The sequence below is a fragment of the Pogoniulus pusillus genome, chromosome 8 (assembly GCF_015220805.1).
Source record: "Pogoniulus pusillus isolate bPogPus1 chromosome 8, bPogPus1.pri, whole genome shotgun sequence".
Classification (NCBI taxonomy): Eukaryota; Metazoa; Chordata; class Aves; order Piciformes; family Lybiidae; genus Pogoniulus; species Pogoniulus pusillus.
In genome coordinates, this window is record NC_087271.1 from 10,700,004 (window position 1) to 10,725,696 (window position 25,693).

At 45.4% G+C, this 25,693-nt stretch overlaps 1 protein-coding gene across 2 annotated transcripts; it reads right to left on the reverse strand.

Annotated features, from left to right (window-relative positions):
* Window positions 1-106: 106 nt before the first annotated feature.
* Window positions 107-25,448, reverse strand: RGS18 (regulator of G protein signaling 18). 2 transcript variants are annotated; one of them, XM_064148286.1, is made up of 5 exons: window positions 25,137-25,448; window positions 24,031-24,132; window positions 16,869-16,930; window positions 4,750-4,916; window positions 107-370 (listed from the first exon to the last, which is right to left on the reverse strand). In XM_064148286.1, the coding sequence occupies exons 1-5, from the start codon at window positions 25,253-25,255 to the stop codon at window positions 116-118; spliced, it is 705 nt and encodes a 234-aa protein (XP_064004356.1). In that variant the 5' UTR covers window positions 25,256-25,448; the 3' UTR covers window positions 107-115. The 2 variants fall into 2 exon arrangements, with proteins under 2 accessions (XP_064004356.1, XP_064004355.1); XM_064148285.1 differs by having other exon boundaries at window positions 16,869-16,933.
* Between the last annotated feature and the right edge of the window lie 245 nt (window positions 25,449-25,693).

The following is a 25,693-nucleotide window of genomic DNA, read 5'->3' on the forward strand; positions in this document are numbered from 1 at the left end:
ACTTAAGTATAGATCATATCTCTTCTTTGCATCTGCTAAGGATAAGGATTTGGCTTTTAAAACACATTTGAGTTGCTGCAGTGGCTGGGATTGGTGTGCAGGCTGGGTTTCCTTGCTACCAAACAGTAAAGTCTGGTCGTACACCCTGGAAATCATTGACGGTGAAAGATCGCGATCGCCTCCTCAGGGCAGGCCGGCTGGGATTTCTCCCCTTCAGCAAACTTAAGTACAGATCAGATCTCAGGAAACGTGGGTAGCTGTCTTGCTCCATCAGCCTGTAGACAGTGTTTTGTGCTGCATCAAAGGTGGTGAGGATGGGTTGTCGAATGTTCTGACTTGTGACTTCTTTGGTCTGAAAGTCCAGGTTCACCTAGAGGATAAGAAAAAAAGTGTGTCTCTTTAAAGTATATCCATTTCCTCTGCTAGCATCCACAGCAGTGAGACTGTACTTTGCTGAAAGAGGACCTTGAATCCCTGATATTCCTCTCTACAACTGCCTGAAAGAATCACAGAACGTTAGAGGGTGGAAGGCACCTGCAGAGATCATCAAGTCCAACCCCCTTGCCAAAGCAGGATCACCCAGGGTAGTCTGCATAGAAAGGCATCCGGGCATGTTTTGAAAGTCTCCAGAGAAGGGGACTCCACAACGGCCCTGGGCAGCCTGTTCCCAGGCTCTGTCACCAGCCTGTTCCCAGTCTCTGTCACTCTCCCTATAAAAAAGTTTCTCCTCACATTGAGGTGAAACCTTCCATGTTCCTGTTTGTAGCTGTTGCTCCTTGTCTTATTGCTGTTGACCACCGAAAAGAGATTGACTCCATCTACCCCTCAGAAATCTGTACACATTGATGAGATCTCTCACTCTTCTCCTCTCCAGACTAAGCAGCCCCCAGGGGTCTCCATCTCTTTCCATGGAGGAGATGCTCAAGTTCCCTGAATCTCCACTGGATTGTCTCCAAGAATGTTGTGGTGCTGGTCTCTTCTTACAGGTAATTAGTGCTAGAACAAGAGGGACCAACCTGAAGCTGCAACAGGGTAGGTTTAGACTGGATGTTAGGAAAACTTTTCAGGGAAAGAGTGTTCAGGCATTGGAATGGGCTGCCCAGGGAGGTGGTGCAGTCACCAACCCTGTATGTGTTTAAAGGTCATTTAGATGTGGTGCTTGGGGATATGCTTTAGGTATGAACCTTGTAGGGTAGGGTTATTGGCTGGACTTGGTGATGTAGTGGAAAGCATCCCTGCCCATGGCAGGGAGGTCAGAGCTAGATGATCCTTGAGGTCACTTCCAGCTCTGACAATTATTTTATGATCCCAAGGGTCTTTTCCAACCTGAATGTGATTTCTGTGATTCTGTGTTCAATGCCACAGAGTTAGTGTGCTCATATTCAGCACCAACTGCCAGAAAGTCTTCACAGAGCATCATTGGTACAATGGAGAACCACAGAATCAACCAGGTTGGAAAAGATCTCCAAAATCATCCAGTCCAGAAGATAAAGGTCAATGTTTGACTAAAAATAGCTTTCTAATAGTCACCTTCCTACAGATGCAGCTGTCAGGCTTTGCCATCCCAGACTAATACAGAGCTCTCCAATCATTCTCAGTTGGGATCCATGCAGAACTAGACTATGTGAATGAACACTTTAAATGTCTGGTTTCTGGGTACAGTTTTGGTAGAATGAAGGTGAGAAAACTCTAATGGCAACTTTTAAAAATACATTTTAATGAATATCTGGAGGCTTTAAATGGGAGACACATGTCCAAAAGCAAATTTATTCCATGTGCCACTGCATTCATCCTGGGAAAATTTAATTGATACAAGATTTTTTTTTAAAGCATCAGGCACTGATTTAAGCATTAAAAAAAATATGATAGATTTTTTTTTTAATCATTAATGCAGTTAAAAGGTGACATTTATAACATGGTTTGGTTTTTTTTCCTCACTGAGACACACATGTCATTTCTTCAAAAGAAGGTAAAATCAATCATTTAGATCTAAGAACTGAAGTGCAGTTTATGATGATAATGAATTCAGGAGGATGGTCCACTCATCAAACCTAAGACTTGCACAGTCCTTTCCAGTTGGTACCCTCAGAAATGTCTGTGTGAAAGATCTCTGCTGAGCGAGAATTTAGCCAGAGAGAAGATGCAGGCTCTGGAGCTGTGTGGCCTGAAATGAGCTGCCACTGGTTGGCCGCAGCTGCCCAGCCAAACCTAGGGGAAGGATACAGGCTGGGGTCGGAGTGGCTGGAGAGCAGCCAGACAGAGAGGGATCTGGGGGTGCTGATTGATACCTGCCTGAACATGAGCCAGCAGTGTGCCCAGGTGGCCAAGAGAGCCAGTGGCATCCTGGCCTGCATCAGGAATGGTGTGGTCAGCAGGAGCAGAGAGGTCATTCTGCCCCTGTACTCTGCACTGGTTAGAGCACACCTTGAGGACTGTGTTCAGTTCTGGGCCCCCCAGTTTAGGAGGGACATTGAGATGCTTGAGTGTGTCCAGAGAAGGGCGACGAGGCTGGTGAGAGGCCTTGAGCACAGCCCTACGAGGAGAGGCTGAGGGAGCTGGGATTGGTTAGCCTGGAGAAGAGGAGGCTCAGGGGTGACCTTATTGCTGTCTACAACTACCTGAGGGGTGGTTGTGGCCAGGAGGAGGTTGCTCTCTTCTCTCAGGTGGCCAGCGCCAGAACAAGAGGACACAGCCTCAAGCTGTGCCAGGGGAGATTTAGGCTGGAGGTGAGGAGAAAGTTCTTCACTGAGAGAGTCATTGGACACTGGAATGGGCTGCCCGGGGAGGTGGTGGAGTCGCCGTCCCTGGGGCTGTTCAAGGCAGGATTGGACGTGGCACTTGGTGCCATGGTCTAGCCTTGAGCTCTGTGGTAAAGGGTTGGACTTGATGATCTGTGAGGTCTCTTCCAATCCTAATAATACTGTGATACTGTGATGTCTCACCAAAGCCAGCTGCTTAAGGTGAACAACGTCCACACTACATACACCAAAACAAAAGTTATAACAGATATCTTTATGTGACAGAAATCTTTACATTGCTGTTAGTCAAAGTACAACACACCCTGTCCCCTCCCTAGCTTTCCTCATCATCATCATCATCTTTTTGCTTACATCAATCTCATAGGGCATCCAGCACTGATACTGCAATGCTTATCATAACTGCTCAGACTGATCAGTTGGCAACAAGGGATTTACTCTTACCTTTTTTGATGTGAGGTTCTACACCAAAGACATGCAGCAAGGAAAGAAATAAGGGACCTAAGTCTTTGAAAGTGAACACTTTCTAGGAAAAGCAGGTTTGAATCTTAAAAGTGATCTATGGGAATTACAGGTGGAAACTGCACCATTTTTCAGTCTTAAAATGAGAATTACACCTTTTTCACCCGCATTACAGGGAAGTAGGAGTTAGTATTTAACATTTACTGTTCTGACAAAGAACAGAGGAGAAGGAGCATTAGTAGGTGACATATTTCACCTGCACGAGTTTGATAGAATTACAAGGAATTGTAAGTCCAAAAGAATGATTGAAGAGGCTGATTGTGATTTCAGTGAGCATTCATCATCTCTCAACATGTTCATCTCTTTCCCAGAGCAGGCAAAAAAATAACACTTTTTGCCCAGTTAGGAATCCTTTGTAAAATGCTTCAGCAACATGAAGAAATTGTAATCATTAACACTTTTTTTGCACTATTATAGTGATATCTAAAGGCCTTAGTGGTGGTTAGGATTAACATATCAATGTTTTGTGTGTGTGTGCTGACAGTAGCACAAGGAAAGAAGGGAGTGGTTAGCTGAGAAAAGTCCATGCTTAAAATATCATTATTATTTTTAAGGAAATGTTTAATAGTTTCTCCTAGTCTCTTTCAGCCCCATGGCTTGCTCAAAGTAACATCTTCTGAGTCTCATTTGTGTAACCATTTAATAGACAGCTGCTGATTGAAGAGAAAAGGAGAACAGACCACTATTGGGTGTTACCCACCCCACACACACTTTGGAAATCACCCAGACTAGACTTAGCCAGCTCTGGAAATTGAATGGAGCTTTATATTTACACTTTAGCACAAGATACAAGCAGATATCTACAATCTATACAGAAATATACAAGTTAAAAGGTAATGCAGAAACACAACAGCCTTCCCAGAAACCTGAGTCCCTAGGAGGAGCTCACAACTGCCCTTCCACCTTTCCTCTCATGCCACAACCTTACCCAAGATCTGCCTTATGTTTGAGGTAGTATGGAGGATAGGCCAGGGAGTTAGAAAGCAGATGGATTAGTCACACAGATGGCAGGTTAGGTTAGAGAGAGATGCAGCCCAAAGCTCAGAGAGTGACTCTGTTATCTATATTTATATTCTTGTACCTCTCAGCAAGCCTATAAGTGAAGCAGCCATCACCATTGTTTCCTTTTCACAGCCTGCAATCTAATTCTTCTCATCAAAACATTTTAGCTAGGCTCAAGCTAGCACAACTAGGAATCTCTGATTCCTGTGTCATAGTATTTAAACTCATGTCCTGCACTTAGAAGAGGGACAAACTGAGGGGGAGGGTGGGGAGGGACACTGAAAGAAATATAGAGGGCAGGGAGAGTAATCCCTGCAGTTGCTTCCAGCTTTCCTTCCAGAGTTTTGACATTTAAGATAGAGCTGTCTTACGTCAGTGACTAACTGCTGCCCCTGCTTCTGTGCATGCACTTCTGCAAAGTAAATTTCATCAGAGGCAGTGCTGCAATGAAGGAGATTTTTTACTGTACCTCTTTTGGAGCATCTTTCTGTATGAATGTTTCATAAATGGTCCTGGCTTTTGGCAAAAGTTCATGTGAAGTTTTGCTTTTCTTGTAATCCTCACAAGCTATCCAGAACTCGATGTTCTCCTCACTGAACTCAGTTTTCAGGAACTTCATGAAGGCATCCAATCCAGCTACAGAAGGGAAGGTTGAATTGCAGTAAAATATACATATATACACATCCTTATCACACAGTTACTCTTTTCACAGTTTGTGCAAGGTGACAAAACAGGTTGTGATCCCTTTGAATTACATCATATTATGGAATCATAGAATCATAGAATCAAACAGGTTGGAAGAGACCTCCAAGATCATCCAGTCCAACCTATCCCCCAGCCATATCCAGTCAACCAGACCATGGCAGCAAATGCCTCATCCAGGCTTTTCTTGAAAGGCTTTTAAACAAGTGCAGCTCTTCTGTTACAATCCTGAGTGCCATAACTGCTATGGTTCTGCTATGAACCATCCTAGAGGCTTGAAGCACAGTTCAGCTATGCAAGAAATTATGATAATTAGAAAATCATATTGTGATTTTTTCCCCCCTTTGATGGCTCCATAGATGTAGAGCTTGTATTCGTGTATAGACGTCATGTGGAAGGAGGATATTAGGTGGGAAATCCCTTTGTGGCAAGGTGGTGGTTGGTGTCTTCTGACAGGCAACCAGCAACAGAACAAGGGGACACAGTCTCAAGTTGTGCTGAGGGAGGTCTAGGCTGGATGTTAGGAGGAAATTCTTGCCAGAGAGAGTGATTGGCATTGGAATGGACTGCCCAGGGAGATGGTAGAGTCGCCATCCCTGGAGATGTTCAACAAAAGACTGGATGAATCAGTGTTGTGGTCTAGTTGATTGGCCAGGGCTGGGTGCTAGGTTGGACTGGTTGATCTTGGAGATCTCTTCCAACCTGGTTGATTCTATGATTCTAACTTCAGTTAGAGAATTCTCAGCATCTGTAAAAATCCACTACCAAGATCTTACAAACTTTGAAGCAGTTAAAATATATGGAGGTACATGAAAAAGATGGACTTTATCCCAGGCACATATCAGTTTAGGCTTGTGCTAGTTTGAGCCTAGCTAGAATGTTTTGGTGAGAAGCATTAGATTACAGGCTGTGAAAGGAAAACAATGGTGATGTCTACTTCCCTCCTAGGATTTCTGAGATGTATAAGAACAAGAATCAAAACATAGATAAGGCACTCATTACTCCTGCTGGGGAGCTCTGAGCTGCATCTCTCTCTCTAACCTCACCCTCCGTTTCTCTGACTAATCCACTTTGCTTCCTAACCCCCTGGCCAAACCTCCATTCTTCCTTGGGACTGGGGTAAGATTGAAAGGGGTAGGGAGAAGGTGAAAGGGTGGTTGAGAGCCCCTCCTGGGGACTCAGGTTTCTGGGAGGGCTGTTGTGCTTCTGTATTACCTTTTACCTTGTCTGTTTCTGGATGTACGGTAAATATCTGCTTGTATATTGTGCTAAGCTGTAAATATAATCTTCATTCAATTTCCAGAGCCACTGAGTCTAGTCTGGATGATTTCCAAAGTGTGGGGAAGGCAGGGAACACCCAAACCATCACAAGGTTGACCACAGCAGCGTTGGAATTTTCACTCACAAGTAGACTGTTCTCCACTGACAATTTGAAATTAATGGTCTTGAGCATCTTTTACAATTCACTTTATCCTGCTGTTATCATAAAATCATCTGAGTTGGAAAAGACCTTTAAGATTGAGTCAAACCACATGCCTCATACTGTCATGTCCACCACTAAACTATATCCCTGAGGAGCACTTCTACACATCTTTCAAATCCCCTCTGGGATACTGCCTCAAACACTTCCCTGGGTGGCTTGTTCTATGAATTTTTCCCTACTGTCATAGAATCATAGAATGAACCAGGTTGGAATAGACCTCCAACATCATCCAGTCCAACCTAGCACCCAGCCCTAGCCAGTCAACTAGACCATGGCACTAAGTGCCTCATCCAGGCTTTTCTTGAACACCTCCAGGGACGGTGCCTCCACCACCTCCCTGGGCAGCCCATTCCAATGCCAATCACTCTCTCTGGGAAGAACTTCCTCCTAATATCCAGCCTAGACCTACCCTGCCACAACTTGAGACTGTGTCCCCTTGTTCTATTGCTGGTTACCTGGGAGAAGAGGCCACCCCCCACCTGGCTACAATGCCCCTTCAGGTAGTTGTAGACAGTAATAAGATCACCCCTGAGCCTCCTCTTCTCCAGGCTAAACAGGCTCAGCCCCCTCAACCTCTCCTCATAGGATTTGTGTTCCAGGCCCCTTACCAGCTTTGTTGCCCTTCTCTGGACATGTTCCAGCACCTCAACATCTTTCTTGAGTTGAGGGGCCCAGAACTGGACACAGCACTCAAGGTTTGGCCTGACCAGTGCTGAGTACAGGGGTAGAATAACCTCCCTTGTCCTACTGGCCACAATATAAACCTCCCCTGGCACAACTCAAGGCTGCTTTCTCTCATCCTGCTCTGAATGAAATGACAAATCTCTGCTTCGTTCCCCAAAACATGCAGATGCTGCCTGCTTACAATCGAGTGCACCCTACTGCATCATGTGGAAAGTTCGCTTCTGTTTTCTACATGCACAGTTAAGAACTATGGTAGAAGATGGATAGCTCCTCTAGGAAGAATCATGTGCTGGTTTGAGGCCAATTGGGATATTTTAATGAGATAAATTAGATCATTGGTTGTAAAAAGAAAACAATGATGAAGTCGTTGGCTTGCTAATAGGGAGAAAAAGCCAAGATGTAAAAAATATGTCCCTCTTTGCTCTGTGTGATGGTTTGGGTGTGTGCTAGTTTGAAGCAAGCTAGAATGTTTTGGTAAAAGAACTTGATAACAGGCAGTGGAATGAAAAACATGATGTCAACTTCTCTCACAGTTACGCTGAGAACTCTGGGAAGAAGAAGAAAACATTCTCCATTTTGTCTCTCACTCTTGCTTTTGCCTTAGACCTGGTCACATCTCATTAACCCTGCTCCTACTAACCTTGCTCCCTAACCTCTTGGCTGCACCTCTCTTCTTCCTGAGAACTGGGGTAAGGTTGAGAGGGGCCGGGGGGAGGTGTTGGGGTGGTTTGAGAGCCCCTCCTGGGGACTTAGGTTTCTGGGAGGGGAGTTGTGCTTTTGTATTGTTTATCCTTTGTATATTTCTGTATATAATTGTATATAACTGTATATATTGTAAATAGCTGCTTGTAAATTCTGCTAGCTGTAAATAAATTGCTTCATCTATATTCCCAGAGGCCGTCTGAGTTAGCTGGGGCAAATACAAAGTGTGGGAGGGGCGGGGTAACCCCCAAACCATCACATTTTTAATTGGCTTTCCCAACGTGGGGCTAGTTATTTGACTGGAAAATTAGCTCTGGGAATTAAGATGAAGCTAATCAAGCATCTATTGTATTTGGTTGGTGCATTGCTCTGGTCTGGTTTTGTTTACTTGGCATTTAATTGGATAAAAGCTCAAATTGTTGCTTATTTCATTGATCTGGCTTATAATAAGGCTAAAGCTAAGGTTTCAGATATGTTCTGGAGCTGGGGTGATTTTATTCTTGGTTATGCTGGTTTTAATATCTCTGAGAATATTACCAAGGACATTACAGGAGCTCTGGTCAATAATGTGACAATCAATGGAAATTCTGCTTTAAATATGGCTCTAATGAGAGTTATTCAGCCTAAGACAGGAATTCCAACTGTTTGCATAGGTACATGCTCGTGTAAAACTGTTTTTCTTCTCACAATTTTTAATATTTGCCTCATGATTTTAATATTCATATTAATTTTGGCATTATTGGTGAAAAATTCAAAACCAGCTTCTGTAAGAGCTAGGAAAAATTCTGTGTCTCAGAAGCAGTCTCTTTCACAGCAAAACAGGGGAACACAGTTGTCGGCTTCCCCCTTGCCAGCCTCTGCCCCTCCTTCTCCAAGTGCTGGGAACACAGCCAGTGTTCCCGCCACTAACGTAAACAATGATAAGGATAACCAAAACAAGCCGCAGAGTTTAGCAGGAGCCCCAGGAGCACAGGCAAATACCCAAAATCAGAATGTCCCTAGCAAAAATGAAAACAAGTCAGGGTTGGCAGGCATCCCAGGAGGACAGGCAAATAATCCCACTAATGTTAATAATACTACTAGTGCTGGTAACGCTAGCCCAGTCAGTCCAAATCCTAATGACACCAGCTCAGCTAATTCGAACCCCCAGCCAGCAGACCAGAACCAAAATCCTCCTGTTAAAAGCAAGGCAGATCTGAACTCAAATGCTCCAAGTCAGACCTCCAATAATTCAAATGCTCCAGGTCAGACCCCTAAGGATTCAAACCCTCCAAGTCAGAATCCTAAAGATTCAAATCCTCCAGCAGACACATCCAAGTCTGTTGCTGCTCAGGCCCTTCTGGCACCTGCTAAGGCAAAAGCTAAGACAAAGAGTGGTTCACAGGAGGATGTAAGAGAGGGGACCTCTGGTGATCAGCAGCAAGAGGAGGAAGAGGAGGCAGTTAGTCTGCGAGACCTTGTAGATGTGCTGAGACAACAATACTCAAGTGAGAGGAGCGCTGTGAGGTTAGCTGCCAGGAGAGAGGATGGTTCCAATGAGTTTAGGAATGCTATGAGGAAGATTGTGTTAGGCCCGGCACCACCAGAACAACAGGAGGAAGAGGAGGAGGAAGATGACATCCAGGGTTCCAAGGATCCACTCAGAGAGGTCAGGGAAGTTAGGAAGGAATACACAAGGGAATCAGGTGAGCCAATCTTAAGCTGGCTAGTGAGATGCCGTGGCATTGGTGCTAATGCTCTGCAGGTAGGAGACAAGTCTGCCAAGCAGCTGGGACCACTCACTAAGGAGAGTGGAGTGGACAAACATCTGGCAAGTCCTCTTGGTAGGGTTAGCTTGTGGACACGCCTTCTGTTGGCTGTGGCTATGAGATATCCTTCCCGAGATGATTTGCCATGGGCTGCCAAGAAGTGGAACACCATTGAGCAGGGAATTAAGCTTCTGAAGGAGTTTGCTGTGAAGGAAGTGCTTTATGGAGATCATGGCACTCATGAGCCTGATGATATTCCTTTGGGAACAGGTCTCATGAAGAAGCTGATTAAGCTTGCTCCTTCATCCTATGCTAACATCTTGGCCAGTAAATTTCTAGCAAGGAGTGATAATGGAAGATCTTTCACTGTTGGTGAATTCACTGACCAGCTTAGGCAGATTGAGGATAGCTTGTCACATTCTGGTATAATCTGTGCCATAAAGACTATGACTACAGAGCTTAAAGATGGTTTTCAAGAGAGCATGAAAGAACTGAAGGAGGACCTTAAAACCTCAATTTCCAATCTGGTAAAGGATACCATTCCTGCATCATCTGAATGGGTGCATGTTTCTGCAGTCAGGAACAGACGCCCACCTCCTGCAAGGCAATTCCAGCCCAGGAGGAGACAAATTCCACCCAGACAGCAGCAATCACGTGCGTCATTGTGGATACTTCTGCGTGACACATACGGTGAGAACATGAACAAATGGGATGGTAAACCTACTTCAGCTCTTTCAAAGAGAGTCAGGGATCTGCAGAGTGGCAGAAACAGAGGCAGCAATGCCCGGAAAGTAGCTGTCACTTCTTCAGCTCCCGAGAGCAACTGCAATTGTTCCAACAGTTGCAGTTCCTCTCACAACACCACCAATCATTGTGTACACCCCACATGCCATGTTCAGCATTAGGGGTGCCCTGCCTCCAGCCAGGAGGAGGAAAGGGACAGTGGAGAGAACCGAATCTATTGGAATGTATTCATTAGGTGGCCTGGCAGTTCAAGAGTTCGGAAATACAGGGCTTTAGTTGACACAGGTGCTCAGTGTACTTTATTGCCATCCAATTGCAAAGGGACAGAGTCCATTTCTATCTTTGGAATCACTGGTGGATCTCAAGAGTTAACTAAGTTGCAGGCTGAGATCAGTTTAACTGGTAAAGAGTGGAAGACACATACTATTGTAACTGGTCCTGATGCGCCTTGCATTTTGGGAATTGACTTTTTGAGACAAGGTTGTTTCAAAGATCCTAAGGGTCATAAATGGGCTTTTGGAATAGCATCTGTAGAGATTGAGGATGATAAATTGAAATTGTCTGTTAGACCTGAACTTTCTGATGAATCTGCAGTTGTGGGACATCATGACATAGAGGACCTGGAAGTGCCAATTGCAACTCAAACTGTTCATCATAGGCAGTACAGAACTAACCATGACTCTTTGTTGCCCATTCATCAGCTGATTCATCAACTGGAGAGTCAGGCTGTCATCGAGAAAGCTCATTCACCTTTCAACAGTCCCATCTGGCCTGTGCGTAAACCTACGGGCGACTGGAGACTGACAGTTGACTTTCGTGCCCTCAACGAGGTGACGCCACCCATGAGTGCAGCTGTGCCGGACATGCTGGAACTCCAGTACGAGCTGGAATCGAAGGAGGCTAAATGGTATGCAACCATAGACATTGCTAATGCTTTCTTCTCTATTCCCATAGCAAAGGAGTGCAGGCCTCAGTTTGCATTCACCTGGAGAGGAATCCAGTACCAGTTCAATCGTTTGCCTCAGGGGTGGAAACACAGCTCAACCATCTGTCACTCAGTCATCCACAATGCACTGGAGAAAGGTAAAGCTCCAGAGCACATCCAGTATATCGACGACATCATTGTGTGGGGCCAAACTGCTGAGGAAGTCTTCGAGAAAGGTAACAAAATCATTGACATTCTGTTGCAAGCAGGTTTTGCCATTAAGAGAGACAAGGTCAAAGGACCTGCCAAAGAAATTCAGTTTCTGGGAGTGCGGTGGCAGGATGGTCGCCGTTACATTCCTCAGGATGTGATCAACAAAGTCTCTACCATGGCTGTTCCCACCAGTAAGAAGGACACACTTTCTTTCCTTGGCGTGGTGGGATTTTGGAGACTACACATTCCTGGTTTCAGTCAGATTGTCAAACCTCTGCATGATGTGACTCGTAAGAGAAACAATTTCGAGTGGGGACCTGAACAACAAGCAGCCTTTGATCAAATTAAGCGAGAAGTAGTCCATGCAGTGGGCCTGGGACCTGTGAGATCTGGTCCGGACATTAAAAACATTCTGTACACGGCTGCCAGTGACAATGGTCCAACTTGGAGTCTTTGGCAGAGAGCTCCAAATGAGACACGTGGTCGTCCACTTGGTTTCTGGGGACGTTGTTACAGAGGTTCAGAGACAAATTACACTGCAACAGAGAAAGAGATTCTAGCAGCCTATGAGGGAGTGAAAGCAGCTTCTGAAGTGATTGGAACTGAGTCACAATTGCTTTTAGCTCCTAGACTGCCAGTTCTGAACTGGATGTTCAAGGGCAAAGGTTCATCACCACATCATGCCACAGATGCAACCTGGTCTAAATGGATGGCTTTGATAACCCAACGAGCACGAATGGGTAATCTTGATCGACCTGGTCTAGTGGAGGTGATCACCAACTGGCCGGAAGGCACAGACTGTTCCAAGCCTCCGGAGGAGAAAATAACTCGTGCTGAGGAAGCTCCTCCCTATGGTGATCTCTCTGATCAGGAAAAGAACTATGCTTTGTTCACAGATGGTTCCTGTCATCTTGTTGGGAACAAGCGAATATGGAAGTCAGCGGTTTGGAGTCCAACCAGGAGAGTTACCGAAACGAAAGATGGCGAAGGAGAATCCAGTCAGTTCGCTGAGGTAAAAGCTGTTCAACTTGCTCTTGATGTGGCTGAACGTGAGAATTGGCCTATCCTTTACCTCTACACCGACTCGTGGATGGTAGCCAATGCTCTATGGGGTTGGCTAAAGGACTGGAAGAAGAATGGTTGGCAGAGGAAAGGAAAGCCTATTTGGTGTGCTGATCTATGGCAGGACATTGATGCACGGCTGGAGAAAACTCCAGTGAAGGTGCGGCACGTAGATGCACACATGCCTAAGAGCAGAGCAACTGAGGAACATCAACATAATCAGAAGGCAGATCAAGCTGCTAAGATTGCTCAAGTTGATACCAACTCTGATCTTGACATTGACCTTGATTGGAAACACCGAGGTGAGCTGTTCTTAGCTCGGTGGGCCCATGACTCATCTGGACATCAAGGCAGAGATGGAACATACCGATGGGCTCGTGATAGGTCAATTGACTTGTCCATGGATGCTATCACCCAAGTCATCTATGACTGTGACATTTGTGCTGCTATTAAGCAGGCTAAGCGAATCAAGCCCTTATGGTATGGTGAGAGATGGTCAAAGTACAAGTATGGTGAAGCCTGGCAGATTGACTACATCACTTTACCTCGATCTCGTTCTGGCAAGCAGTATGTGCTAACGATGGTAGAAGCCAGCACTGGATGGTTGGAAACCTATCCATTTCCACATGCTACTGCACGTAACACCATTGTTGGTTTGGAGAGACAAATCTTGTGGAGACATGGAACTCCAGAGAGAATTGAGTCAGACAATGGTACTCATTTCAAGAATAATCTTGTGAAAAACTGGGCCAAAGAGCATGGTATTGAATGGATCTATCACATACCCTACTATGCACCAGCTTCAGGGAAGATTGAGCGCTACAACGGTTTGCTGAAAACCACCCTAAAAGCCATGGGGGGTGGAACTCTGAAAAACTGGGACAAACATTTAGCACAAGCTACTTGGTTGGTAAATAGTAGAGGTTCAGTAAACAGAGCAGGACCTGCACAATCAGATTTGGTCCAAACAGTAGACGGTGATAAAGTTCCTGTTGTACATGAGAAGAATCTGTTAGGGAAAACTGTTTGGGTATTTTCTCCTTCGGGCGAAGGGAAACCTGTCCGAGGGGTGGTTTCTGCTGAAGGTCCTGGTCATACATACTGGGTAATGCAGGAGAATGGTGAAATCCAGTGTATTCCACAGAGAAATTTAACTTTAGCTGAGAGAGTTTAAATTCAAGCTGTTAGGAGTTTTCTGTTCTAGGTAACATCGGCGCCCAACACTGAGAGAATCTACGATAGAATCTACAGTATGTGAGCACGAACCCAACATCACCTGGGAGTCCCTGTTCTGAGCTTTTGAATCACCTACATCTGATTGAAGTGTGAACTGAACTTGTATATATTGTTTTAGTGTAAATATTGGTTTAGATTAGATTGGATAATTCTCAGCGATACTCTGAGCGAAGTAGACAAGGGGTGGATTGTGCTAGTTTGAAGCAAGCTAGAATGTTTTGGTAAAAGAACTTGATAACAGGCAGTGGAATGAAAAACATGGTGTCAACTTCTCTCACAGTTACGCTGAGAACTCTGGGAAGAAGAAGAAAACATTCTCCATTTTGTCTCTCACTCTTGCTTTTGCCTTAGACCTGGTCACATCTCATTAACCCTGCTCCTACTAACCTTGCTCCCTAACCTCTTGGCTGCACCTCTCTTCTTCCTGAGAACTGGGGTAAGGTTGAGAGGGGCCGGGGGGAGGTGTTGGGGTGGTTTGAGAGCCCCTCCTGGGGACTTAGGTTTCTGGGAGGGGAGTTGTGCTTTTGTATTGTTTATCCTTTGTATATTTCTGTATATAATTGTATATAACTGTATATATTGTAAATAGCTGCTTGTAAATTCTGCTAGCTGTAAATAAATTGCTTCATCTATATTCCCAGAGGCCGTCTGAGTTAGCTGGGGCAAATACAAAGTGTGGGAGGGGCGGGGTAACCCCCAAACCATCACAGGGTGTTACCCACCCCTCCACACTTTGGAAATCACCCAGTCTAGACTCAGCTGGCTCTGGAAATTGAATGAAGCTTCTGTTTACAGCTAGCACAATATACAAGCAGATATTTACAGTCTAGACAGTTATAGACAGCAATATACAAGGTAAAAGGTAATACAGAAACACAACAGCCCTCCCAGAAACCTGAGTCCCCAGGAGAGGCTCCCAACCGCCCTTCCACCTTCTCCCTCCCCTCTCTACCTTACTCCAGACATTGCCTTGTGCCCAAGGGAGATTGGAGGGTTGGCCAGGGGCTTAGGAAGCAGGTGAATTAATCACAAAGATGGCAGACTATGTTAGAGAGATGCAGCCCAAAGCCCAGACAGCATCTCCATTATCTATGTTTGTGTTCTTGTTCTTATCCATCTCAGCAAGCCTATGAGTGAAGCAGACATCACCATTGTTTCCCTTTCACAGTCTGTAATCTAATTCTTCTCACCAAAACATTCTAGCTAGCTTCCAACTAGCACACTCTGGGATGCTCTTCCCTTCACTTCTCCTTTGCTCCCTCTAATATCTTCCACTAACAGAAACAAAGTAAGCTTTGCTGAGTTGTTTTGTTTACTGTCTGAGAGAGAGAGAGGGTGATTTTGAGCCTCTTCTGGGCTTCTTTTGCTTGCCTGGGAGGGAATTTGGATTTCTGTATTATTTCTTATGTGTTATATAATTGTAAATGTATTGTGTATATATGCTTGTAGATTTAGCTTTGCTGTAAATACAGCTCTATCTTACTTCCAAGCTGTCTGAGCTGGCATGGTAAATTTCAGTAGTGTGTGGGGAAGTTCCTTAACCCACCACAAATCAGTAAACAAAAAGTAAACTAAAAGGTTTCAGTTGAGCCATAGGGTTGTAGGTGATGCCAGATTATGCTGAAGGTAGTTTCTTTCCCAAGTATGCTCTATCTGCTGAAGCAATGCAATTGTGCTGATGTCAGCTGTTTGAGGAACAGGTTTGGAAAGCACGGAGCCTCCAGCACTGACATGTGTCCCTCCAAAGTGAGGTGACCCTCTTGTGGCCTTCCAGTATCTGAAGGGGGCCTACAAAAAAGCTGGGAAGGGACTTTTTAGGCTATCAGAGAGAGAGAGGACTAGGGGGAATGGAGTGAAGCTGGAGATGGGTAGGTTCAGACTGGACATGGGGAGGAAGTTCTTCACCAGGAGAGTGGTGAGAGCCTGGAATGGGTTGCCCAGGGAGGCAGTTGAGGCCCCATCCCTGGATGTATCACAGGATCACCAAGGTTGGAAGAGACCTCACAGATCATCAAGTCCAACCCTTTACCACAGAGCTCAAGGCTAGACCATGGCACCAAGTGCCACGTCCAATCCTGCCTTGAACAGCCCCAGGGACGGCGACTCCACCACCTCCCCGGGCAGCCCATTCCAGTGTCCAATGACTCTCTCAGTGAAGAACTTTCTCCTCACCTCCAGCCTAAATCTCCCCTGGCACAGCCTGAGGCTGTGTCCTCTTGTTCTGGTGCTGGCCACCTGAGAGAAGAGAGCAACCTCCTCCTGGCCACAACCACCCCTCAGGTAGTTGTAGACAGCAATGAGGTCACCCCTGAGCCTCCTCTTCTCCAGGCTAACCAATCCCAGCTCCCTCAGCCTCTCCTCGTAGGGCTGTGCTCAAGGCCTCTCACCAGCCTCGTCGCCCCTCTCTGGACACGCTCAAGCATCTCAATGTCCCTCCTAAACTGGGGGGCCCAGAACTGAACACAGTACTCAAGGTGTTTAAGGCCAGGCTGGATGAGGCTCTGGCCAGCCTGATCTAGGGTAGGGTGTCCCTGCCCATGGCAGGGGGATTGGAACTAGATGATCCTTGTGGTCCCTTCCAACCCTGACTGATTCTATGATTCTAAAGTGAAAGGAGGGACGTACATCCATTTGGTAACTGTGTGACAGGCCCTTCCAAATGATGGCCAGCTTTGTTCCTGTCACTGCTTTAGAAACAAACTGTCCCAGAGAGGACAGTCTGCTCTTACTACACAGAACGTGCTTTCATTGGTAAGGTTTGGTCTTGCAGGCAGGAGAATTTCATCTATATGTAAATGAAAAACTACTCTATATTGTCAGAACTCTTTGCTCTCTGTTCTATTGCTTTGTTCAAGAAGATAGGAAGCTTAAAATGTTCTTCTCAGCTATTCCCAGTGGCTGACAGCTTGCTGTGCCTAAGCACATGAGGAGAGCAGAAACACATGCTGTTATAAATGACTCATCAGACCCAGTTTAGGAACCTGCCAGGTCCATTTAAGTGCACAACAGGATTTTACAGTTTTCTATCACTTCCCACCAATTTTCCACCCTTACAACCTTCAAGGAGAGAGAGAAAAAAAGGTACTAACCTTTCTCAGAAAGCAGTTTGTCAAAAGATTCCCCCCATTTCACTGCTTCTTCAGGAGACACACTGCTGAAGAAACAGAGAGTGGGGTTGAAGATGTGTGCTGATGAGTCCTGTTGTAGCCTATGTTGTTATCATTATTGCTCAGGATTAGATCCCATTACTGAAGGAGTTAATTCTATTAAGGGACTTCAGAGCTATTTAGTTTAAATTCTTTTCCCTCACGTTTTAGCTGCAGAGCTGTGGGATTTTTTTTCACATTTACAAAACAAACAAACCAAAAAGCCAACTTGAGAGTAGAAATTCCTCTCTTGGGTGTTTGCGTTGCACTGCTAATCGCTAAGGGAACTGAGATCATGCAGGATGGTGACATTCGTAAGAGAACCAGGTCAGTCACCTATTTAAACGTAAAAACCACACTTGCAGAGATGTGGCTTTGATTGCACTCACTCTGGGGCTGTTGCCACAGCACATTTTTAATGAGACATGGAAAATTCTAGAGCCTGAAGACAGTCAGAGCGATACAGTTTAGGCAATAGTCTGTAGGTGTCACATTGTTCTGAGGCACTGTGCTCTGTCTACAAAACTCCGTGGATTCTTTACCACACATGTCAAGCTCTATGTATTTTACCTTCACTTCAGATATTTTTGTCCTGAAGAACAATGCAGAAAGGAGAAAAGAACATCCTACTTCTTTCAGGAGATCTGTATCAGGAACAGTGTGGCCAGCAGGATGAGGGAGGTTATGCTTCCCCTGTACTCAGCACTGGTCAGGCCAAACCTTGAGTGCTGTGTCCAGCTCTGGGCTCCTCAATTCAAGAGAGATGTTGAGGTGCTGGAATGTGTCCAGAGAAGGGCAACAAAGCTGATGAGGGGCCTGGAACACAAACCCTATGAGGAGAGGCTGAGGGAGCTGGGGGTGTGCAGCCTGGAGAAGAGGAGGCTCAGGGGGACCTCATTGCTGTCTACAACTACCTGAAGGGAGGCTGTAGCCAGATGGGGGTTGGTCTCTTTTCCCAGGCAAGCAGCAACAGAAGAAGGGGACACAGTCTCAAGTTATGGCAGGGGAGGTATAGGCTGGATGTTAGGAGGAAGTTCTTCACAGAGAGAGTGATTGGCATTGGAATGGGCTGCCCAGGGAGGTGGTGGAGTCACTGTCCCTGGAGGTGTTGAAGAAAAGCCTGGATGAGGCACTTAGTGCCATGGTCTAGATGACTGGCTAGGGCTGGGTGATAGGTTGGAGTGGATGATCTTGGAGGTCTCTTCCAACCTGGTTGATTCTATGATTCTGTGATAAATTTAGATAAATACTTTTTTGTTGTTTTATATAGATTAGCCCTGAACTCATACCTGGATACTACTTTGATTTTTGGTAGCTGTGAAATGGAAATAAGGCCAGAGATTAATTGTATCATGCTAGGTCTAAGCCTAAAAGTGAAGTCATTTTTTGTCAGATGCTTGATGACATTTTAGAATCAATTTCAATGAAAGGCAATGCACAGTGAACTGGAAGGGAATATGAATGAGCAACTTGTGCCAGAGTAGCTTAGTAAAATAACTTTTCATGGACTGAATTCTTCTCAACTGTGACTCCTCTTTATTGTGGAGGTTTGCCATTCTGCTGAGTCATGTAGTTTGGGTCCCCTTGGAAAAGCTGTAGGCACATGAAGTTGAGATGGAAGAAATAAAGCTGTCCCTGGAGCTGTTCAAGGCAGGATTGGACGTGGCACTTGGTGCCATGGTCTAGCCTTGAGCTCTGTGGTAAAGGGTTGGACTTGATGATCTATGAGGTCTCTTCCAACCTTGATGATACTGTGATACTGTGAAATCCCAGTCACTTGGGGAAGCTATTTAAGCCAGTAATGATCTTAGCTATGCACCAAATAAAAAGGAGGAGTTTATCTTTCTCTGTTTAAACATATTAAAATAGATGTCACATGTCTCCTAGCTGAAGTCATTGCTAACAGGAATGAATTTTATAGCTGGGTAAAGACAAACAGTTCTTCAGAGGTACAAAAGCTGCAGAACTGTAATTCAAGAAATGAGCATAGGGCAGTAAAGTAGGGGGACTCTGGAGTAAGGAAAAATGAAAACTCACTCCCTGGCAGAGTTTATTAGTTAGGAGCACAAAAAGTACTGTTCTTTGAACTGTGTGGACTTTAAGTCTGGGAACAGTGAGTTCCTGTAGCTACAGAAATTAATGTGGCCATAGTGAAAGATCAGCCTTGAAGACTTCAGACAACATGCAGCCCACAGCTGCCCACATGTCAGTGATGCCCAGTGACAGGACAAGGGGCAATGAGTGAAAGCTGAGGCACAGGAAGTTTCATGTAAACATGAGGAAAAGTATTTTCCCTGTGAGCATGACAGAACAGCAGATGAGCTTTAGAATCATAGAATCGATGAGGTTGGAAGAGACCTCCAAGATCATCCAGTCCAACCCAGCACCCAGCCCTGGCCAATCAACTAGACCATGGCACTAAGTGCCTCACCCAGTCTTTTCTTCAACACCTCCAGGGACAGTGACTCCACCACCTCCCTGGGCAGCCCATTCCAATGCCAATCACTCTCTCAGGCAAGAACTTCTTCCTAACATCCAGCCTATACTTCCCTTGGCACAACTTGAGACTGTGTCCCCTTGCTCTGTTGCTGGTTGCCTGGGAGAAGAGAGCAACGCCCACCTGGCTACAGCCTCCCTTTAGAGGTCACTTCCAGACCCTGACATTTAAAAAAATAATTAAAAAAACCCCAAAACCTCCTGCCTGGAATGCTGGAGATATTCTTTGCTGAGCTTGGAAACTCATAGTGTCAATTTCTAGTTTTTCTTCAGCATCTGCATCAGTGCAGGAGCTGCACAGATCCCTGAGATCTGGATACAGCAATAAGTTGCTGCTATAATAGGCAGAAACCAAGATTGGGTCAATTTTGGCAATTTCTAAAGATAAGAAGAAAAGAATTGACAGGTCACAGGCATTTCCACTATCACCATCTCTGTGTGGAGGACACTATCACTGCACTGTGTGTTTCATTCTCTTTCTACTTATAGAATGATAGAATCATAGAACCTTTCACACTGGTAGTTTTGCTTCTGACAGTGAGGGTCTTGAACGTCCCCATGTCCTACTCATGATTGCATCTATTTTATTATTAACACCACAAAAACTCCTTACAAAATAAATAGATCTAAAATGTAAAATGATGCTAAGTAGCTCCACCTCTAACTTATTCTTTGGCCTTTGGTACTTAGAGTCATAGAGTCAGTCAGGGTTGGAAGGGACCACAAGGATCATCTAGTTCCAGCCCCCCTGCCATGGGCAGAGACACACTGCTCTTCTGCCACCTTGCACCCATGGTTCTAGCACACACTGCTGTGAGAGCTGGGTTGCATTTTCTTGGTGAAGCCCATAAGGAAACACTTTCCAACAGCATCCCTAAACATCACAGAATCAGTCAGGGTTGGAAGGGACCACAAGGATCATCTAGTTCCAACCCTCCTACCATGGGCAGGGACACCCTACCCTACATCAGCCTGGCCACATCCTCAGCCAGCCTGACCTTAAACACCTCCAGGCATGGGGCCTCAACTGCCTCTTGGGCAGCCCATTCCAGGCTCTCACCACTCTCATGCTGAACAATTTCCTGCTAACATCCAGTTTGAATCTCCCATCTCCAGCTCTGCTCCATTCCCCCCGGTCCTGTCACTCCCTGAGTTACTGTTATATTATTTACTACCTTTGTGTGAAGAGCTGAAATAATAAAAGCTAAGTAAATCTGCAGGGTTTCATTCTCTTTCTACTCACATTGGTTAGTACCTTCGTGTGAAAAACTGAAACAATAAAAACTAAGTAAATCACTTAAAATCTCAAATTATTATCTTGTTATTTTGAAAATAGGAATTTCTTTTCTCTTTTTTTCTTCATTTTATCTGAAATTATTCTACATTTCTCTCTCTAATCACACACTATCACAGTATCACCAAGGTTGGAAGAGACCTCATAGATCATCAAGTCCAACCCTTTACCACAGAGCTCAAGGCTAGACCATGGCACCAAGTGCCACGTCCAATCCTGCCTTGAACAGCTCCAGGGACAGTGACTCCACCACCTCCCCGGGCAGCCCATTCCAGTGTCCAATGACTCTCTCAGTGAAGAACTTTCTCCTCACCTCCAGCCTAAATCTCCCCTGGCGTAGCTTGAGGCTGTGTCCTCTCGTTCTGGTGCTGGCCATATATCAAGAAAGACCTGCAAGAATCTACCTGTTTCATAGCAGTAGACTCCCTGCTAGGCACCTGGCTGAGAGTGATGTTGTAACAGGCAGCTGGCTGAGTGAGGAAGTGGTAGTCTGTTGAAAGGTGGAAACTCTGGAGAGCATTATTTTTTGCTGTTGTATCTGCCTCTGAAAGTTGCTTTTTTTCACAGCTCCCAAGGATGCACTGATGGCTGTGTGCTTTGTGCAAAATACCCAGGGGCTACTCAGCCATCCAATACTGTCTGCATCTAGGTGCCATGGAGGCTGTGCTTTCTCTTTTTAGATGAAGTCTTAGGACGGTTTTGAGGGTCTGTAGCCAAGAAATGGTTGGGAAAAGATGGTCTGAGGGCTTGCAATGTTTTCTATTTCTGAGTGAACTGTAAAATGATAGATTTTTTTTTTTTTCTGACAGCAGAAAAGCAAGAAAGAGAGAGAAAGGAGTAACAGAAAGAGATGCAACCACCCAGGACCATAGAGTGGAAAGTCTCCCAGGTCATGACAACACCCTGCCTTTTGGATGAGCATGAGGCTTGGACATGTAAGCAACAAACATTGCCTCGTTATCCAGGTGCATAAGTGCAAGTGCTTCGAACCATGCTTTTTCATGGGCATTCATGCAGGTTCTGCTGCATGTTCACAATTAGTCATGTCTTGCAGAAGCAGCTCTGGTCAAAGCAGACATCTTGGTCCAGAAGATACTAACTCCTTAAACAAGGTTTATCCAGATTAACAAGACAAAAGAGCACAGGAAGCACTGAAGCGTTCCTGGGCTGCATTAAAAACCAGCCTTGCCAGCAGATCCAGAGAGGTGATTCTGCCACTTTCCTCTGGTGAGACCTCACCTAGAGTACTGTGTCTGGCTCTGGAGCCTTCAATATAGGAAGGACATGGACCTGATGGAGCAGGTTCAGAGGAGAGCCATGAAAATGATCAGGGAGTTGGAGCACCTCTGCTGCGAGGACAGGCTAAGGGAGCTGGGGTTGTTCATGCTGGAGAAGAGAAGGCTCTGGGGAGACCTAATAGCAGCCTGGCAGTACCTGAAGGGGGTTACAAGAAGGCCTGTGGTGATAAGACAAGGGCAGTGGCTTCAAACTAGAGAACAGCAGATTTAGATTGGATGCTAGGAACAGGTTCTTTACTACGAGGAGGACAGAACACTGGAGCAGTTTGCCCAGGGAGGTGGTTGGAGCTCCATCCCTGGAGATATTCGAGGTTAGGCTTGACAGGGCTCTGGGCAACCTGATCTAGTTGAGGATGTCCCTGCTGACTGCGGGGGCAGGGCAGGTTGGTCTAGATGATCGTCAGAGATCCCTTCCAACCCAGACCATTTTATGATTCTGAAGCAATTTGTGACAGAAAGAATAGAGAGGTGATTTTTTTCAAGCCATGGAGTTGCAATACTTTACACATTTCTTCTTTTCATAGAATCAACCAGGTTGGAAGAGACCTCCAAGATCATCCAGTCCAACCCAGCCCTATCCAGTCAACTAGACCATGGCACTAAGTGCCTCAGCCAGGCTTTTCTTGAACACCTCCAGGGATGGCAACTCCACTACCTCCCTGGGCAGCCCATTCCAATGCCAATCACTCTTTCTGGGAAGAACTTCCTCCTAACATCCAGCCTAGACCTCCTCTACCACAACTGGAGACTGTATCTCCTTATTCTGTTGCTGGTTTTCTGGGAGAAGAGACTAACCCACCTGGCTACAGCCTCCCTTCAGGTACTTGTAGACAGCAATGAGGTCCCCACTGACTCTCCTCTTCTCCAGGCTAAACACCCCCAGCTCCCTCAGCCTCTCCTCATAGGGTTTGTGTTCCAGGACCCTCACCAGCTTTGTCACCCTTCTCTGGACGCCTTCCAGCACCTCAATATCTCTCTTGAATTGAGGAGCCCAAAGCTGGACACAGTACTCAAGGTGTGGCCTGACCAGTGCTCAGTACAAGGCAAGAATAACCTCCCTTGTCCTACTGGCCACACTGTTCCTGATGCAGGCCAGGATGCCATTGGCTCTCTTGGCCACCTGGGCACACTGCTGGCTCATCTTCAGCTACTATCTACCAGTACCCCCAGGTCCCTTTCTGCCTGGCTGCTCTCCAGCCACTCAGTCCCCAGCCTGTAGCGCTGCTTGGGTTTGTTGTGGCCAAAGTGCAGAACCCTGCACTTGGCCTTGTTAAATCTCATCCCATTGGCCTCTGCCCACCCACCCAGCCTGTCTAGGTCCCTCTGCAGGGCTCTCCTACCTTCCAACAGATCAACACCTGCTTCTAGCTTGGTGTCAAGATCTGTAATCACAATTCTTAATAGAGGAGTGAGATATTGGTATCCCACTGAAGTCAGGAACTAAACTCTTACTGAAGTCAACAAAACCAAGATTATACCCTGCATCTTCATGAGAAATGGTATAAAGGGGACAGTATTACACCAGATCCATCAGTATCTGAACTTTAGAGACAAGAGTGTTCAATTACTGTAATTACTGAGGGACTGTGCATTCAGTGTTTGACATGCACCTGGCACTTGTGCATCACAGCATTATTTGGGAAGCCTGCTTTAGAAAGAGCTCTATGATTTCCTGGTAAACAGCAATTTGTCAGCTACGTCTCTGAGTTGATGCTTGCTCAATATCTGCCAGCAGACAGATGAAAATGCTTTTGGCAAGCTTCAAATACAGCTGCAAGTGATTGGGGACCAGTCTGCACTTAGTGGTATGAATGCACTAGTGCCAAGTTACCTGGGTGCCTAGTTCTGTGGCGTTTGTATGCCTGGCTTAGAATGGTGGCTTTTGAATTGATGTGGAAAGCTTTGTTCTCTGCCGAGGCTGAACACATCATGCACAGATGCAGGAAAGGTTCTGAGTCACAGAGGCACTTCCTGAAAGGAATCCCCCCCCATCAACTCAGTCTCTTATGCTGCTTACCTTGCTGCTTTTGTCAAGTTGCCAGCTTTACCAAAATGATCCTCTTCGTGGAATTCAGACTTCTGCAGGAGAAGGCTCAGCCTATTTCTCTTCTGCTTAGCTCTACAAGACAGTTAGGGAAACTTTTCAAGCAACCTCGTTGAAATTTGGGGTTTTTTTTCCTCCCTCACACATTTCCTTTGACTAATATCTCTGCTCCTGCATCAGAGATTCCCTAAGTTCACTTACAGTAATGTTGATATTGCTTCTACATATACCGTGCACAGGAGTTTATTCTTTTTCTCTGTAGCTAAGCACAAATTTCCATCTGAAGCACTGGCAAAGAGAAATGGAAATCTTGTCGCTTTCAATACCTTTTGCATTTATTTTGAAGATGAAGGGGTGAGAATTTCACATCAGAGAAGACAAAGAGTTGGCTCAGCACCTTCTGCTTTTAGTGTTTCACAAAGAGAAAGGAAGTGTTGCTTCCTGTCATTTGAAATTTTCAGAGAGAGACTCACATTCAGGCGTTAAAGAATCATTGCTCAGAACTTCTGGAAACCTCACTTTCTTCTTTATTTAGTTTATTATTTGATTGGTTTCTTGTTCTTAAATATTTCTGTGATACATTACTATTTTATGGATAACAATCTCTGGGATTGCAGTTTTCATAGACAGCACAGAATCAACTGAGTTGGAAAAGACCTCTACGGGCATCGAGTCCAACCTATCACAGAATTAACTGAGTTGGAAAAGACCTCTACAGGCATTGAGTCCAACCTATCACAGAATTAACTGAGTTGGAAAAGACCTCTACAGGCATTGAGTCCAACCTATCACAGAATTAACTGAGTTGGAAAAGACCTCTACAGGCATTGAGTCCAACCTATCACAGAATTAACTGAGTTGGAAAAGACCTCTACGAGCATCGAGTCCATCCTATCACCTAACCTTTCTAATTAACTAAACCATGGCACTAAGAATAGAAGAGAATAGCATCAACCAGGTTGGAAGAGACCCCCAAGATCATAAACCAAAGGGAAAATTATCTGTGCCCTAAATTCATGCCCACAAGCTATGTTACAAGCCAAAACACTCCAGAGCCTCAGTGTGACCTTGAAACTTACCCAGGCTTGCTTGCTTTATGTGGCTCTTCTTTAATTGTTGATTTCATGACATTGTGGTAGGGCTTCTCCTTTGAAGCAGAGATGTTTAGTTGGGGAAATAAAAGAAGTGGGTTCTCCATCTTCCTCTAAATGTCTTCACAGCTTCTGAAAAGGTTTCTTATATTTCCTTACAGAAAAAAAAATGTTTCCTATACTTCCTCACAGCAGGTGGAGTAAATGATGTGCCCAGGGGGACACTCACATGCTGTACCAGGCTGGGTTGTCCTCAGTTGGCTGTTGAGTGGTTTCCAGAGCAGGTAGTAGGGAGAAGGAGGTTCTCAACCTTCACTGCCACTGCAGCTGCACTCACACAGGGCTCTATGTGAAGTTCTGGTTTTACAGTCAGCATTTGGGGAAGTGAGATTGCAAATAGCAAAATGGCTGTTGGTCATCCAGACAAACACAGCTATCAACAGAGAGCAGCTCCTGAGTTTCTGCCTGGAGATCTCAGTATATGACTAGACTCAGAGGACACCATCTTCTTCTCCCAAGCAACTCTGAGAAGTGCACAAAGATTC

Coding starts and splice junctions, on each gene's coding strand:
- RGS18 (XM_064148285.1), bottom strand. CDS start 25,255: ATGGAGAACCCACTTCTTTTATTTCCCCAACTAAACATCTCTGCTTCA. Junction 24,133..25,136: donor CATAAAGCAAGCAAGCCTGG/GTAAGTTTCAAG, acceptor ACTGTCTTGTAG/AGCTAAGCAGAAGAGAAATA. Junction 371..4,749: donor AGAAAGATGCTCCAAAAGAG/GTACAGTAAAAA, acceptor CTTATCCTCTAG/GTGAACCTGGACTTTCAGAC.